The sequence below is a fragment of the Emydura macquarii genome, unplaced genomic scaffold, assembly GCF_026122565.2.
Source record: "Emydura macquarii macquarii isolate MOO-44397 ecotype Brisbane River unplaced genomic scaffold, CSIRO-AGI_Emac_v2 contig_1253, whole genome shotgun sequence".
NCBI classification, from domain to species: domain Eukaryota; kingdom Metazoa; phylum Chordata; order Testudines; family Chelidae; genus Emydura; species Emydura macquarii.
This window is the reverse complement of record NW_027131390.1, coordinates 46869396-46886043: the sequence shown is the minus strand read 5'-3', so window position 1 is coordinate 46886043 and position 16648 is coordinate 46869396. Positions and strand designations below refer to the sequence as shown.

Sequence of the window (16648 nt, the reverse complement as noted above, 5' to 3'; positions counted from 1 at the left end):
CTGCCCATTGACACCAACCCGTAAATGGGGAAGGAGGCAGTGATGCAGGAAAGGTTATGGTTATTCAGATGGGTGGCTGGGGAGCTGAGTTAACAGGCTACTGGCAGAGTTACTGCTGGGGAGGGTTTTTATTTATCCTTCATGTAAATATATTGTTGCTGGGAGTCACTGGGTGGCTGGCCCTTTTAAATGAAATAGATCCTCTGGCTGCCCTGTGCCAGCCCAGGGGCTCCCCTTTAGCCATTAAGAGGGTAAGGCAGCCCCTGAGGCTATAAAGGATCAGGGAGAATCAGAGAGGGAAGAGGTTCCTGGAGGAAGGCTGGAGCGCTGCCAAGGCATTTGCCAGATGATCTCCCCAAGCTCATAGCCAGGGCCAGAGGTCTGAAGGCAGGGGAGGAGCTTTTCTGCTGACCTTGCCATGCTGGAGAGCTGGAAAAGGGTAACAGAACAGGGTACTGATGGGTGCTGCTCTAGTGAAGGGGAGCTCCCAGCAGAGAGGCTGCGGAGGTTCCCGCTGGGGAGTGCGGGATTGCACTCCGACTGAAAGGGCTGAGGTGGCTGTCCTGGCAAAGGATGGGAGAGGAGCGAAGAAGGGCTTGGGTCCAGTAGAAGACCCCAGAGTGGGGCATGTGCTATGTTGGTGGATTATAGGCCATAGGATTTTAAAGACTATTTGCACTGGGTGTGATAAATGGATTATGTTTGGGGACACTTATAGATTATTTTCAGCTTGTTTTCATTATAAATCAGCCCCGAAGATGGGTATTACTGAGACTGGGGAGCCTGTAGTCTGTAGAAGCCGAAGAGGGGAAGTGAGACCTTAACCCAGATGTTAAGGCACCTAGCCACAAGGGGGCACTTTGAGACAAGGGTGAATTGTTCATACTGTTTTCCCCTAATGTTTTCCTTGTTTCATATGCAGACCCACTGCTCAGAAGCAGAGAACTGTTGCCTGTTGAGGGCACCCAGGGAAGGTGTTTATAAATTCTATTTGGGGGCTTGAGCCTGTGTTTTTTGCCAGTGTTAAGAGGAACTCCTAGCAATTTGAACCCAATGCTTGTTGCTGGCGACAACACGTGACAGGAGGGCTGCGCCCAAAAGAAAGAGAACTCACAAGAGTAGGCATGCTGAGTGAAGTATGTATGCTCAAGATGGGCAGTTCCTTGTGCACCCAACTTCAGAGTCAAAGTTTGGAAAGATTTTGCAAGACACCTACTGGCCCTCCACTGATTAGAGTTTCTGTGTAGTAGGTGGAGAAGGGTGACATCAAATAAAATTAACAAAGAGAATATGTACTCAACTATCCTGTATTTTTCTGGAAACCTGAGCAATAAGGCTTTGATTCAGCAGTCCTACCTTCTTAGCAAAGCACTTTAAGGCCATGCTTATCTTCAGATGCATGCTGAAGTCCCTTGACTTCAATGAGACTTACGTAGGTCCTCAAAATTAAACAGGGCTTACATGCTTTGCTGGATAGGATGGACCTAAGGACATTGGCTTTGCTGAATTGGAAGTGACAGATCCTCAGCTGCTGTAAGTTACAGCTTTGACTTCAGGTGTAAATTACATTCACATGTAAACTGTTATAATTCTGACTCCAGCCAAGCTACTGGGGTTTTCACCGACGGAGGATCTGGCTCTAAATTGTTCAAATATCAGTGATTTTGCTTTTAATTTAGGTATTAAAAATTCTGAAGGGGGAATGAAAATCTTTCCCTTCCAACCCCCCTCCCCATCCCATCATACAATACAAAGGCGACCCTCAACAAAACTGAAGGGTAGAACATTTGGAACCAGCTACACAGCATATAGTCACTGGGATTCACTGCTGCAACAGTGCATTGAGATAAATTATGTGGGCCTAATTTTCCATTGCCTGGCACCTTCTCTAGCTGTTTACACATGTTTAGAGTGCCTGCACAATGCTCCAAACTCAGCACGGTTGTGCTTTGCACCCATCTTCCACAGGAGTCAGTGACTGCCCAAGGAGGATCTGGATTTTTTGAAAGTTGATAGATAATGGAATCTCACATTTCAGGAAAAATCACCTACAGGGACCAGGAAGAGATTCCCCACGTTGCACCATGCAATACAGTAGAGTGCTGCTGGAAGAGATCACTACTGGGAATGTTTCACTCTCCTCTGAAGTACCATTGCTGAAAGCAGAAGACTGAACTAGGCTAACCAATGAGTTGATCTGTTATGACAATCCCTAGGCCACCTGAGGGGGCACTGTACTGCAGTAACTACCAATATAGTTAAAGTAATACAGTTTCACTGTGTAGACAAGCCCTTGTGGTCTTAAATGAATAGACATTGCTCCTACTTCATTGGGCAGTAGAGGGAGCAACTTTCCTATAAATTAGAGCAGGAACTTTCACACTGGTATATACTGACAGAGCTTCAAGAGCATGCAGTGTTCCTGTAGGTGGGTTGGTCCTAGGATATTAGAGAGACAAGGTAGCAGAGGCAATATCTTTGATGGGACCAACTTCTGTTGCTTCAAGAGGGTTTTCTGTTCATTTGGCCTCCCGCTCAAGTTAGTTTGGGGACAGAGAATCAGTTACTAACTGCATTGTACAGGTGTTGGATTACAGTGTTGGATTACAATAATTTTGTTCCTCCTTATTTCAGATGGGTGTTAAATTATCAGATATGCAGTGTTCAGCATTTACTGCTATTGGTATGTCTGCAAAACACCAAGCCTCTAGACTGCATCAACATGCAGAAAGCCTTATAATCCAGTCACTGTCATAGACCAGTTTAGAAGTACTGCTGAGAATGCTGGAGACACAATACAGTTTATGCTAACAAAGATAGCTGTCGCACCATACTTTCTATTTACACAAGATATGCCAAACACTACAAACTGGAGGTCAATGTTAAATATATTGTCACTTGTTAACCCTGAAGTTGGATTCTGGGTTCCAAACAAGACTGGCTGTAGGAAGGTGCAGTGGCCTTCCTCTGAGCCGAGGCCCGAAGAAGGGCCACAACCGCAGGACTGGACAGAGAAAGGGCCGGCAGCCCAGTCTGCCCAGCAACTGGGCGGCCGGCTCGCGATAGGGTCTGATGGCCGACCAATCCAGCACCAGAGTGGCAGAGTCTCAGCCAGGGCTGAGAATACAAAAAGCAGGCCCCACAGCTCAGAGAGGAGGAAGCTGCCGCCGGAGGCAGACGTGTGGCCCCGCCAACTATAGCTGAAGCCTGAACCGGGCTGGGCCGCTGACATGAGCGAGAAAGCGACCCCGGGAGTAGCCCAAGCGACCAACCGCTAAGGATTGGGTAGAGCCCCCAGGCCCCCTAGACTGGCCAAGGCCTACAGGCCCCCTGGACTGGGCCAAGCCTGTAGGCCCTAGTGATTGGACTGAGCCCCCTGAGCTGAAGGGCTGGGAGACCCCCCTCCCCCCGAGGCCGGACCTGACCTAGAGGAGCTGTCCGAGGCTGAGCCATCCCCCGAGCCCTGGGACCTGGAGGAACTGCCCCTAGCCGAGGAGCTTCCCGCCTTGCCACCTGTGGATGCCGAGGGACTGGCGAGCCTGCCACGGGCAGTCTACCCCAGTGACTCTGAGGAACCCACAGATGCAGGAACCTGGGGATACAGGGAGGAAGTAGCCCAGAGGCAGCCATAACCGTGGCTGAGACAGGGGCAAGCCCCAGTCGGCGTGTTGCAGCAGGAGCCCGCCGACTTAGTGGCACACCTTTGCCACTTCTAGGGCCCTGGGCTGGGACGCAGTGGAGTTGGGTGGGCCTGCGTCCCCGTCCCCTCCCCCTTAACTTTACCACACAGAGAGTGAGCACCATCCCCTGCACTCCCGATTCAAAACCACTGCTTTCTTGCCTGCCCTGCCTGAGGGCCAGAGTGATAGACTGCTCGCTCGCCTGCCCTGCCTGGGGGCCGGGGCGATAGACAGTTTGCACGCCCTCCCTGTCTCAGGGCCGGGTCACCAGATTCACATCCGTAGTGAACATTCCCCTTTTAGGAAGGTGCAGTGGCCTTCCTCTGAGCCGGGTCCCGAAGAAGGGCCACAACCGCGGGGCCAGACAGATCCCTGTTCTACACTGGGAAATGCTCACTATCTTTCTGCAAGAACCTCAACTGACTGGTTAGAAGCGTGCGGTGCAACAGTGAAAGACTCAGCAATTGAAAAAGTGAAGAATTCTTGAACCCCATTCAAAAAATTTGCATACATGGCTGATGAATGCACTGATGCAAATGGGTGTCAAGTATTTAAGTCATTGCATATGATTTCTTGATGTCAGTAGGTTATAGAAGACGATCCATGACAACCCACATCTTAGGAGAGTTAAATGCTTATCAACTGGACCCCAACAGATGGCATTTGATGGAGCTGCAAACTTCTCTGGTAGATGTGGTGGAGTATAAGCATTGCTCAGAGAAAAGTAACGAGAATCCTGTAGCATATTAAAGACTAACAAGTTTCTGCAGGCATAAGATTTAGTCTTTAAGGTGCTACAGGATTTTCGTTGTTTTTGCAGACTAACACTGCTACCCCTCTGGAACTTTTCATCAGAGAAAAGTGTAACCCTAATCTCTCCTATACACATTGCTTAATTATTTGCTTCATTATCTTTCCAGGTACTGAAGTTAAGATGGCTATTGCAATCAATTTGCAAACACCTAGAAGATAATAAGGCAATAAGTAACAGTCAGCATGGATTTGTCAAAAACAAATCTTGTCAAACCAACCAAATAGCTTTCTTTGACATGGTAACAAGCCTTGTGGATGGGGAAGCAGTAGCTGTGGTATATCTTGACTTTAGTCAGGCTTTTGATACTGTCTCACATGACCTTCTCATAAACAAACTAAGGATATACAACCTGTATGGAGTTACTATAAGGTGGGTGCATAACATTAGAAAACCATTTACGGAGAGTAATTATCAGTGGTTCACAGTCAAGCTGGAAGGTAATATTGAGTGGGGTCCCATAGGGATTGGTCCTTGTTCTGGTTCTGTTCAATATCTTCATCAATGATTTAGATAATGGCATAGAGAGTACACTTACAAAGTTTGCGTATGATGCCAAGCTGGGAGGGATTGCAAGTGCTTTGGAGGATAGGGTTAAAACTCAAAATGATCTGGATAAACTGGAGAAATGGTCTGACGTAAACAGGATAAAATTCAATAAGGATGCAAAGTACTCCACTTAGGAAGGAACAATCAGTTGCACACGTACAAAATGGGAAATTACTGTCTAGGAAGGAGTACTGCGGGAAGGGATCTGGCAGTCAGAGGGATCTGGGGATCACAAACTAAACATGAGTCAGTGTCACACTATTGCAAAAAAAGCAAACATCATTCTGGGCTGTATTAGCAGAAGTGTTGTAAGCAAGACACAAGAAGTAATTCTTCCGCTCTACTCCACACTGATTAGGCCTCAACTGGAGTATTGTGTCCTGTTCTGAGTGCCAGATTTCAGGAAGTATGTGGACAAATTGGAGAAAGTCCAGAGGAGAGCAACAAAAATTATTAAAGGTCTAGAAAACATGACTAAGAGGAAAGATTGAAAGAACTGGGTTTATTTTGTCTGGAGAAGAGAAAACTGAAAGGGGACATGATAGCAACTTACAAGTACATAAAAAGTTGTTACAAGGAGGAGGAAGAAACATTATTCTCATTAACCTCTGAGGCTAAGACAAGAAGCTATGGGGACTTAAATTTCAGCAAGGGAGGTTTAGGTTGGTCATTAAGAAAAACTTCCTAAATGTCAGGATAAATTAAGCACTGGAATAAATTGACTAGGGAGATTGTGGAATCTCCATCGTTGGAGGTTGTTAAAAGAAGGTTAGGCAATCACCTGTCAGGAATGGTCTAGATAATACTTAGTCCTATCTTGAGTGCAAGAGACTGAACTAGAAGACCAGACCTTTGTGCTGTTTCCTGAGATGAAAGAAGTCACAATTCATCTCTTGCTACTCCCAGTCACACCAGCTACATCTGAATGTTCTTTTTCATTATTGAATAGAATTTTGTGTTCTGAAAGAAGTCACCTTCTGCCTGATCATGTGCATGAACTAATGAGCACATCAGTTGAAGAACTGGAAGTACCAGACACACAAGCCATCAAAGATGAATGCACTGCCTTCGAGAGTTATACAAAATTACAACAAGAAACCAAGAAGGATGTAGATGTACTGCTTCATAGAAGGCAGGAGTAGCCAACTTTAATTTGTGTGATGATTTTAAAACATGTTAAATCCTACAAAATGGTCATGAAACATTTTTCAGTTTTTACTATGGTGCCATACAGCCCACCTTTTCCCTCATGGTGTCACCCCTCAGCCCCCTGTAAATTCAAACACCCCACCTAATTTCAATTCCTGGGGAAAATATTTGTGCCAGCTATCTCTATCTGCCCTCTAGCCAGCAATAATTGGCTGATTTGGTAGGGGTATATCTTAAGGAGGGGAATAAAGGAGAAGAGACTGACAGCCTTTTATTTTTTTAACCACTCATTTGTTAGCTGTTTGTCATTAACTGTAATTCATTTGTTAGCTGCTAGCACAGCCTTTTAATTATCAGAGTTCCAGCATACCTTGGTTTTGCCCAGACCAGGAGTGCAAGAACAGCCTTTTGTCAATATTTGTTTTCAGTTCCACTCCTGACTTAAACTAGAAAGCACAGAGATTAGAGGCGGGACTTTTTTTTAAAAGTGAACCAGACTTTTTCTAGCCCTAAAAGTTCAAGTTTAGCATGACTTCTGGGCTAAGAGCTGTTTCCCACTTTGTTTAAAGTGGTCTGCCTGTCCCAGCAAATGACTTATCCTAAACTCAGTATCTGCAGCAACAATGTAAAGCGATCTCACTGAAGGAAGTGTGTAACAAAATCTAAATTCCCCTAAAATAGCTGCAATTTAAGTACACTACTATTAGGAGGAGTAGAGGGGGAATAAATCATTGATATTTCTCTTGTGTTTTATATTCCCAAATATTTCCCATACTCAGGAAAATCTCTATTTCGTTTCAATGAATTTCTTTTTTATATGTAGTAAAATACATCCAGATTTCAAAGGTAACTTACTGGCTCCCAGAAACTAACATGCTTCCGTAGGTACATTTAATCTCCTGAAGAAAGGAATAAAAAAATACCCCATCCATCATTCCTGGGAGTTAGTTTTATTGGAGATAATAGAACTTCACAGAAATCACTGAGCCTCACACTATGCACACAGCAATTCCTATGAAGCAGAGGCATGTTGACACATGCTCCAAAAGAAACAAAATCTTTTCCATATAGAAAGTGTGATAACTGATTGGGAAAGCTTTTCAGTTCTACATCTCTAGGGACTGTGACAACCAAGAGAGAGGAAAGGAATAACAATTAAATCCTGTAAATACCTGACAGTATCCTTTTGCATTCATCAAACTTTATTTCATTTAAGGTTCCAAAATGCAAATCTCATTGTAAGTTTCAGAATTAGTCAAAAATGTCATTATAAAATATATTTACTCTAAAATACTCAGGGTTAAACTTTTTGTTTCCCGGACACACATCGTGATAAAGAAATCTTTATCGGTCTAACTGGCACAGATTTTCCATGAAAGAAAAGAAACATTGTAAAGGAGCGCTCTATTGGCCAGTGCTTAAAATTCATTTGATTGGTTATATTTATTCAGCTGACAACCAGAAGCCAATAGACTCTTCTGTTCTCAGGTTTCTAAAGCAATGAATTACTCTCACTTGACGTTGCCATTGACAAAGCAAAGCTTCCGGATTCAAAGGCTGACTTCCCGCGAGCTGCGGAAGGAATGTGGTGAATTCATCAAGCACAGCAGGAGTTCTTGGTTCCTTGGCAGGGAACCTGCCTGTTTCAGGTTTCAGTGACACACACAGATACAAGGTACATTTCTTTTTATTGCTATCCAGTTTCCTCTGGTGTTTATCAGATGCTAACTTGTCTCTGGCCGAGCTCGTCAGGTTGAGAAGTTTTTATCTCTGTGAAAGAAGTACATGATTTGGGGTTGACAAAAATTAACTGACAATGTTTTTTGCCAGGCAAATGATGATGGCTCAGCTCTATCTTTTACCTCCTATACATTGTTATAATCATTGTGTCTCTCGGTCCTTTACTTTCCTTCCTGAAGTGTTTTGCTTTCAATGCCTTTGTGTTTTTGACAATAAAAGCCTGAAGAACTGAAATCCTTTAGAGACAGTGTAGTGTCTCAGTGTCTCTGGCTCAGATTCAGAGAGAGGCCACTCTGTGTCACTGCGTCAAGCAACAGTCAATTAGCACTCTGTGGTTCTGGCCCTCTGGCGGGTAGAGCAGTAAGTGGTCCCTGGCCCAAGCCTCTGGGTTAAGGCAGGGGCAATAACAGTCCGGGGCCCTGGCACTCTGAGCGGGGCAGAGCAGGGAGCAGGTTTTTGCCTAAGCCTCCTGGCTAAGGCAGACAGCAAACAAACCGACATGGGCCCACAGTCTCCTAGTTGGGGCAGGCCACAAACATAGCACGGGCCTTCGGGCCTGGGGTGAATAAGCCACCACCCCAGGGGTGGGGTGATGGCTGGAGATACGGGGACCCAGGTCCACCCTACTCCACCGGGTCCGAGTCCAGGGCCCTAACAATGGCAGACAGTTCTGCCACTGACTGGTCATCTGGCAACAAAACCAGACTAAAGTCTGGGAAAAGGGGTTGATGTAACTATAAACCATAAACTATAAACTAAATTCTGGTTTCCCTGGGCTACTTCCAACCCTAATCCAGGTAGAGGGTCCTGTAGTCCAAGGGCCCTCCATCTCCTCAGGGTACTCTGTGAACGGCAGTCCCAATAACACTTCTCCAGGGTCGATCTCTTCTGGGGGCAGGAGGTTGCCCAGCACAGAATAAGCTCCGGAGTTCTGCAGCAGGCTGCAGTCGTCTGCCTCCTTTCCCAGCTCTGGCCCAGCTGAACTGCAGGGCCTTCCCTTTATACTTCTTGCCATGCCCCTCTTCTTCTGGTACATGGGATGGGGCTGTCCCGGCTCCACCCACCAGGGGGAATGTAGTGGTCCCTCCGGCTCAGAGGGAGGCTATTCTGCCTCACTACAGACAGAATGGTAGTTTCTATTCTATAATATTCAGGTACTGCCCATCATAGCTGAGCCAGAGGCCTCAATCTCCCATCCTGCTTGATGTATTCATCTGCATTCTGTCTCCATGACAGATTCAGATACTGGAATCTGAAAGCTGGAGTTTCAAACTTTGTAAAGGGCTGTAACTGACAAATTTCCTGACAACCTCTACTACACACAATCCTTCATGGGGACATGGATTATAGTGATATCAACCCCTTTTCCTTCTGCAAGGCTGAATGCCATTGCACACCAGTGGGCTGCAGAATGAGCTGACTTTAACTTCAAAGTTAAATATTGTCCAGAGGAATCTGATGTGGAGGGAAATAACATATCCAGAAGTCCCTTTATGGAAAAATATGACAGAATGCACTGAAGAGACAAGCAAAGATGTTTTGATTAGTGCTGTCTTACAGTGCTTGGATATACACAGAGATGGCAAAGTATCTTGGTTGGCAGCTATTGCTACCAGCCTTTTGGCAGTAGGAAACTTCTCCAGAGGTATTAAACCCATCACAATGTCTCTTCCACAAGAAGACATTTTTGGCAGTCCAGAGGAAGGATTCGGCTGTTGCTAAATTTTACAGAGGAGGATACACAATCTCAATTTCTGTATCTTATCCTGCATTCTATCCAACATGGATGTAATATCAGTAAATGAAGTGATATTGCCTTCTGGTATGGAGATTGTTCTAAATCCAAATGTTTCATCATTTTGCATAGTGCCCAAACCAATTTTTTTTATTCATCAGATTTTTTTTCTAACTAGCTTGCTATAAGCCCAGTGACTTTGTATTATGTGGTTATACCATTGATCATATAGGTATTGTGATTTCATAAGATACAAATATCTTTGGGACTATAAACTGTTCAGACCTGACTATTCTGTCAAGTCGTGGAATTCAGCTGCTACAGAGAATTCCTGCTTGATTGGCACTCATCTGATATGTGGGGACCCAGGTTCCATCCCTGGTCCTAAACCAGGCAGAGCAGAGACTTGAATGGAGTCTCCCACGTGGGTGCCCAAACCACCAGGCGATACAGTATTTAATTGTTTATACACAGTGGAACAGCTTCAACAAGAGAGAATGAAATTTGACAGGTAGTTCTAATTTTACAGCGTCTGAAATGTCCCATTTTTAGTTTTTATGAAAATATTTTTGAAGTTTTAAAATGTTTTTCCTAGTATTTTTTGTCACTTTTGTTTTGTGGTTTGTTTTTCTTCTTTTCTTTTGTCTCTGTCTTCCCTGCCCCCACAGTTATTTTGGAGGGGAAGGGAGACAATTTTTAAAAATGAGTGAGGAGAAAAAAGAGAGGACAGAGGGTAAAAGAAAAGAAGAAAAAGCAAAACCTAAATAGTAAAAGGTATTTAAAAATAGCAAAAAAATAAAAAATTCCAAATTTTGCCATGTTTAAGTGACTGGTTTTTTTGACAGTCAATTAAAAAAAGGTAATTTTTGACACACAAAAAATTTTGAAAATTTTTGACCAGCCCTGCTGTAAACATAGCCCCAGGTAATCCCCTGGTGCCAATCAGCGTAGCTCAACTCTCTTCTGATTTGCAGCACTAGATGATCTGGCCACATCATATTTCCTCCCACAAACCCCTGTATTCTACTTTTTACATTGACCACACATACGCAAGACTAAGACACTTGAAAAGCAAAATTCACTGACCCGCGTGGAACACGAGGTATCTTTGTCCTGAGCTGATTCCAAGGATTAGAACTTCAGTACCTAACGTGAGTAATATTTAACTGAGTTAATTACATAATCAGTGGAGTTTGACTTTATGACTAATATAACAAAGTGAGTTTGCCTAATCCCTTTAGGAGCCAGTTTGCTGAACATGGCTGTGCATTTGTTTGAGGCGCGAGATCATGCCGTTTCCTATCAGAAATACAGGTTCTCTCCCCCTGAAAAGCTCCAAAGTGTCATCTTCTCCTACGTGGAAGAAAAGGTAAGTGACACAGCCAGGCCCTAGGCATTTTCTTAATTCTACTTTGGAGAAGTCCTATAGAATGCAATGGGGGTGAAACCAATAGGATATGACAGAAATTACTAGAATCAGAGCCTTTACTCTGTGACTAGGACTGTGGCTGTGTACAGGGGTGTAAAGAGGACTAAGATTTGGCCCTTCATAAGAATTTGTGCTCTGCTTACTGAGATACGTTCTCTCCTCAGAGAGTAGATCCCATTCGGCTGGTAGTGGACGTTGGCTGCGGATCAGGACAAAGCACTCGTGTACTCGCAGCTCATTTTGAGAAGGTGATTGGAACAGACATCAGTGAAGCTCAGATCGAGGCAGCCAGACAAGCTGCCTCCTTACCAAATGTTTCTTACCAGTAAGTGTTACATAAAAGGATGCTTTCCCTATTGGTGTATCCAACTTGCTGACTTTGCCCAAAGATAGAACATGACAGACACAGGCCAGCATTTTCAAAAAAGGCCGGTGATTTTTAGGTGCCTCATTTCAAACATACTGGGCCAGTTTTTTCAGAAAGTAACTAGAACTCACGGCTCCATCTGAAATTGGTGAGAGCTGCAGGTACTCAGCTTCTGAAAACCAGGCCACTCCTAATTAAATGCCTAAATACGGGTTTTGGAGCTCCAGTTTTGAAAACCTGGGCTGACGTTCCTAGGCCAAACCCACTCTTCAGTTAGGCTTTTACAGTGTCAGATTTTCAATAACAACACATTTCCTCTCAGCAGAGACCACATGTGACAAATTTCATGCATATCAAGCCCCAGTAGAGTCTCCTCCGTCCAATTTGAAATATCTTTTCTCCTTTATCTGTTTATAGAAAATATCTTTTTTCCTTTATAGTGTGTGCCCTGCAGAAGATCTGCCATTTGAAGATGGCTCTGTGGACCTTATTACTGCTTTTACAGCTGCCCACTGGTTTGATATGCCAAAGTTCATGAAAGAAGTGGATCGAGTTCTCAAACCACATGGCTGTGTGGCCCTTAGCACCTACAGTGCAGACTTGAGTATGCACTATAAAGACTGCTCTGAAAGGCTTACAGAAATCTTCACTGAGGTGGGAGAAGAAAACAATCCTTTTTTTTTTTTAAAGACACTCTATACAGCATGAAATGTAAAGTTTATTTTAAGAGTGCCAGACACTTTCCAGTATAATGCCCTGTTTTCAGATGCTTATAACTTTGCCAAACCTTAGCCATTTAGTCTGAAATTTTCCATTCTGGCTGACTGCCACAGGCTGGATTTTTATTTTATTTTTTTCGGTTGAAAGTTTCAGCAAAAACAGTCAGCCATTTCCAAAACCAAAAATAGAAAATAATAGGTGGCTTTTGCCTATTTAAAAACAAATTCTTATAGCCATTTTGTTGAGAAGCTCTAGCTCCTCCTTGCTCTGGAGCAGGGCTTGAAATCTGCAGAAGGATTGTGTGAGGGACATGACTTCTGATTTTTTCCCAATGGGAAAACCACCCAAACATGACTAAGTCTTTGAAAAATTTCAGCTGGTACATGCTCAGTAGAGAGTTTGGCAGCTAAATTTTCCAAAGATTCCATCTGCACTAAGCATGCTCCAGCCTCTCACAGCTCCTGCTGACCACCCAGAGAATGAATGCGCCACCCCCATACAGCAGTTGAATATGCTCCATACTGAAGCTGCTGAGGCTGAGCTGGATGTTCCTTGCTGCAGGTCACTGTGATGCTGGGCATCAGTCCTGAGAGCAGGGAGATTGTCTTCAGTGGTCCCCTGCTGATTCCCAGGTATCATGGAACAAGAAGCATTCTGGCTCGATTCAGAGAGGACATGAGTCGTGGTGGTGGTGGTGGTGGTGGTGGTGGTGGCAGCTGAGGAAGTAGATTGGGACAAGGAGCTTGGGGAGGGCAGGGACTCTTGGACTGGGAGCCAGGGAGAACAGAGTAATTGGGCATAAAACAGGCTATGGGGTGGCAGCTGGAACTGTTGAGCAAGAGGAGTGGGACAAAGTGCCCAAGTGGAAGACTGGGAGTCAGTGAGATGAGACGCTTGGGGGTGGAGGCTGGAATGTTTAATGTTTGTGAAGCACTCAAACACGGTAGTGGTGAGTGCCATAGAAAAGCCCATGAATAAATTAATAACTGTGCATGGCAGAGTTTGAATAGCATGCAGGAAATAAGGCATGAGGCCATACGTTGGACAATGAGGATAAAGCAAAATATTGAATAGCTGCTCATTATGTGAGCCTTGTCCATCTTGTGCAGTGAGTGAGGCAGGGGTCCTGTGGAAAGAATACTATCCAGTCATGTAATTAAAGACTCAGCAGATATACAAGCGGGCCAAATTAAGGTTACACAAAAAACCCTTAACTCTGGCATTTCCTAACCTTAAGTGCTTGACTTTGTATCCTAGATAATGTTATTTTCATGTAGCCTTGGTGTTCTGTGTAGGGCCTGAGTCAAAGCCCATGGAAGTAAGCAAGAGTTGTTTGACTCCACTGGGCTTTAGATCCGGGCCTTATGGAATAATGCTGGTTGAAGTGGTACATTTGGGAAAGCTGGCTTGTGTTCAGGCAGCTTCCATCACATAAAACCTATTCTCAGACAAAAACTACCTTAACATTGAGGTATGGCTCAGAGTACATATGAATAACTTGGGATAAAATACATTAGTGGCTGTTGTAATCATCCCCTAATGAAGTATTACAAATCCAGGAAATACAAAGTTATTGTGAGACTTACCTTCCTTAAGGTAAGGAAATAACTCAGGTAAAGTACCCAAAAAACATTAATTCTGCCCTCTATAGATACCATGTCATACCTATACAATTGTGATTAAGGCATTATAATACTATGGTCTCTTTAGATTAAACTGATACTAAAGAGGTGTTAGATTTCTGTCTTCCCCCACCTCCATTGCATCACTCAGTGAGGTGGCCATTTTGAGAAGGGTATCTATCTCCCATTGCTCTCAGTGAGAGGAAGGCTGCAGGGTGCCTCAACAAAGATGGCTGCTGTTGCCATTCACTTGGGCATAACAATATTCCCATCTGCCTCTTGATGGCATAGGTGGTCACCATCTACCCTGAGGTGGCTTCATTCTTATTGAGTAGGCAGTGATCATTTTGATAGAGGGCATCTTAACTGAGGTTAGCCTTATGGCCTAAATCCCAGTAAGAACAATGGAAGATGTTATGTCAGCCAGTTTTTCATGGAATTCTCTGTAAAAGAACATTATTATACCACACTAGCAGAAAGAGATTCTTTCTATTACAAACAATAATGGGTGGAGAGGGGAAAGGGAAATGACCATTAAACCCAAAAGAAAATTCTTCAAATGTAGTCCATTCACAACATTTCTGTGAGTTTTTAAGTATAGGAGAAGTCTGAAGAGTCAGTATTATTCCATTATTCTTCTGTGTAGCTCTAACTTTCCCTCAGGCCAGGCAGCCCTGAATCAGTGAGTAAAGTTCAGATGGAGTGGAGGATCAAGGTCTAACATAGCATTTTTGCTGTTCTGTTCTGAATTAACAGATCTGGAACCTGCTTTTTGAACATGCAGATGAAAGAGTAAATCTTGTCATTGCAGAGTACAAAGAGGTGTTTGAGTTGTTGCCTTTTCAAGACAAGCAGAGGTGAGACGACAAGGACAAAACTGAATTTTATGTAATCTCTTGCATTGTGGGCTGTATGAGCTCTGAAATGTTGAGCTCTTAGGGAGGCATTCATTGGTTTTTATTTTAAGACTGCAGGTTGCAGAAGATTCATAAAGTTTAAGTCTAGCAGGTGGCACTGAAATAATTTGGTCCAACCTCCTTCAAACACATCTCCAGTTCCTGGTCTGTCTGGTTCATCTGTGTGACTTCTTCGTCAAATGACAGAGGTTTCCCCATAAACAAATATCCAAAAGGGGAAAGGATAACAGATCATGCCTCACATCTTAATAATCAACATGGGCCAGGTCATTAGCTTGTATAAATTGGCATAGGTCCATTACCCTCTATGCTTACTTCTCGAATGTTCTGGTTTATTCCCCCTCTTGCAGAGTTACCCAGATCATAGACAAAATTCCCATGTCCATCTCTGGGGTGATCGGATTTATCCAGTCCTTCTCTATGTATCAAGCCTTTCTGAGGATCAACCCTGAAGCCGCAACATCCCTTCTCCAGAAAACTGAACAAAGGTAAAAATAATTTAAGAAAAAAAGCAGAACGCAGGCAGCTCTCTCGTATGACATAGATGCAGAGTGAGATCACAGCAACTCCTCCACCACTAGAGGGCAGTGGTTGCAGTGGTGCAGTCATCTTTGCTCTGGATGCGTATTGTTGACTTTTTATGGGACACATCCTCAGCTGGTTTAAATCAGCAAAGCTCTATTAACTTCAACAGAGCTATGCCAGCTTAAACCAGCTGGGGGATATGGCCCAGTATTTCTGCCAGAATCCCCTATGTGCCGTGCTCTCATTGGTGAAGTCTAGCTTGATACTTCATACAATAGGCAGCTTTGCTAATTTCCTCCTTCTGGTACTTGATACTGACTGTTTACTTCTAGGACATCCCCAGGTTTGATTAGCAAAGGGAATAAAATATTGAGAGCCTGGGTTACTAGTTCCAGCTTAAACCCAATAAACCACAACCTCTTGGCCTATATATTGCTTCAATCTGTTCAGACAAACCGAGTAACACCAAGAGGAGCTGCACATATGGGCAGCCATATGGTCCTTCATAATCATGGTTAGTGACTGGCACAGGTAATGTGGTAAAACTGCTTTAGACATAATACGTTTCTCTTGAATTACCTTTTGTGTATCAATTTTTCTGGTAAGAGTAGAATGTTTTTGGTGGGACAGGCTGCGATGTTAAGAACTGGCTTGTCACCTGTGTCTCTGGTACAACATGAGTCTTTCTATACAGTGAGAAAGTAAGTGAACCTTTCTCCATTTCTTGTTTCAGGTTCCTGGAGACCATGGGAGTTTGCTCTAATGAAACCCAGGTAGAGGTCTGGCTAAAGAATGTTTGTGTTCTTGCCTGCAAGGGGCCATGAGTGGAAAATCCAGTGATGAGCCTATAGCCAGAAGAAAAATCGCTTTTTGGGTATCTATTTATAAATGATATTACCACCTTTAAAATATTTGATTAAAATCCCCCAAAAATCAATGGCAAGACTCTCATCCTCTTCAGTGGGAGACAAAGGAAGCACAAAATCAAATAGTATCAGTATGAGAAGGGCTTTCATGGGGTTATTGTTTCCTATTTAAAGAGGGAAAGCTCGGTGTTCTTTCTGTCTGTCACCATTCAACAGGCATTGGAAGAAATCAAGGACCGTCTGCCACATAGAAGGCTGCAGAGATTGGATCATATATGGAATATGCAATAAACTATCATGTGCCTAACAGCAGATAGATTTTTATTGTATGACTGAGTAAAAATAGCTTGCAGCAAGATCAGCTGCTCTATGTAATTCCCTGCCAATGGGGAAAGCAAATAGTGACAGCAATAATGTTGTAGGGTTATAATAATACTTCACAGGCATCTTTTATCCAGAATCCTCAAAGAGCTTTACCAAGTATTATTGTTCACGCTCCACAGAAAATGAAGTAGAGACCAGCCCAAAACATGAAAAT

The 16648-nt window shown here is 43.8% G+C and overlaps 1 protein-coding gene across 4 annotated transcripts; it reads left to right on the top strand.

The window, feature by feature from the left end:
• Positions 1-7707: 7707 nt before the first annotated feature.
• Positions 7708-16422, top strand: LOC137153401 (putative methyltransferase DDB_G0268948). 4 transcript variants are annotated; one of them, XM_067548700.1, is made up of 8 exons: positions 7716-7864; positions 10719-10815; positions 10906-11033; positions 11258-11418; positions 11901-12114; positions 14559-14659; positions 15070-15207; positions 15978-16422. In XM_067548700.1, the coding sequence occupies exons 3-8, from the start codon at positions 10923-10925 to the stop codon at positions 16066-16068; spliced, it is 816 nt and encodes a 271-aa protein (XP_067404801.1). In that variant the 5' UTR covers positions 7716-7864; positions 10719-10815; positions 10906-10922; the 3' UTR covers positions 16069-16422. The 4 variants fall into 4 exon arrangements, with proteins under 4 accessions (XP_067404798.1, XP_067404801.1, XP_067404799.1 ...); XM_067548698.1 differs by having other exon boundaries at positions 10639-10815; XM_067548697.1 differs by lacking the exon at positions 10719-10815 and having other exon boundaries at positions 7708-7864.
• The last annotated feature ends 226 nt before the right edge of the window (positions 16423-16648 follow it).

Bases quoted from the DNA above. Each gene is read 5' to 3' on its own strand.
- LOC137153401 (XM_067548697.1), top strand. From the start codon at position 10,923: ATGGCTGTGCATTTGTTTGAGGCGCGAGATCATGCCGTTTCCTATCAG. The intron at 11,034-11,257 runs GTAAGTGACACA...TTCTCTCCTCAG, and splicing joins TCTCCTACGTGGAAGAAAAG to AGAGTAGATCCCATTCGGCT. The intron at 11,419-11,900 runs GTAAGTGTTACA...TTTCCTTTATAG, and splicing joins TTACCAAATGTTTCTTACCA to TGTGTGCCCTGCAGAAGATC.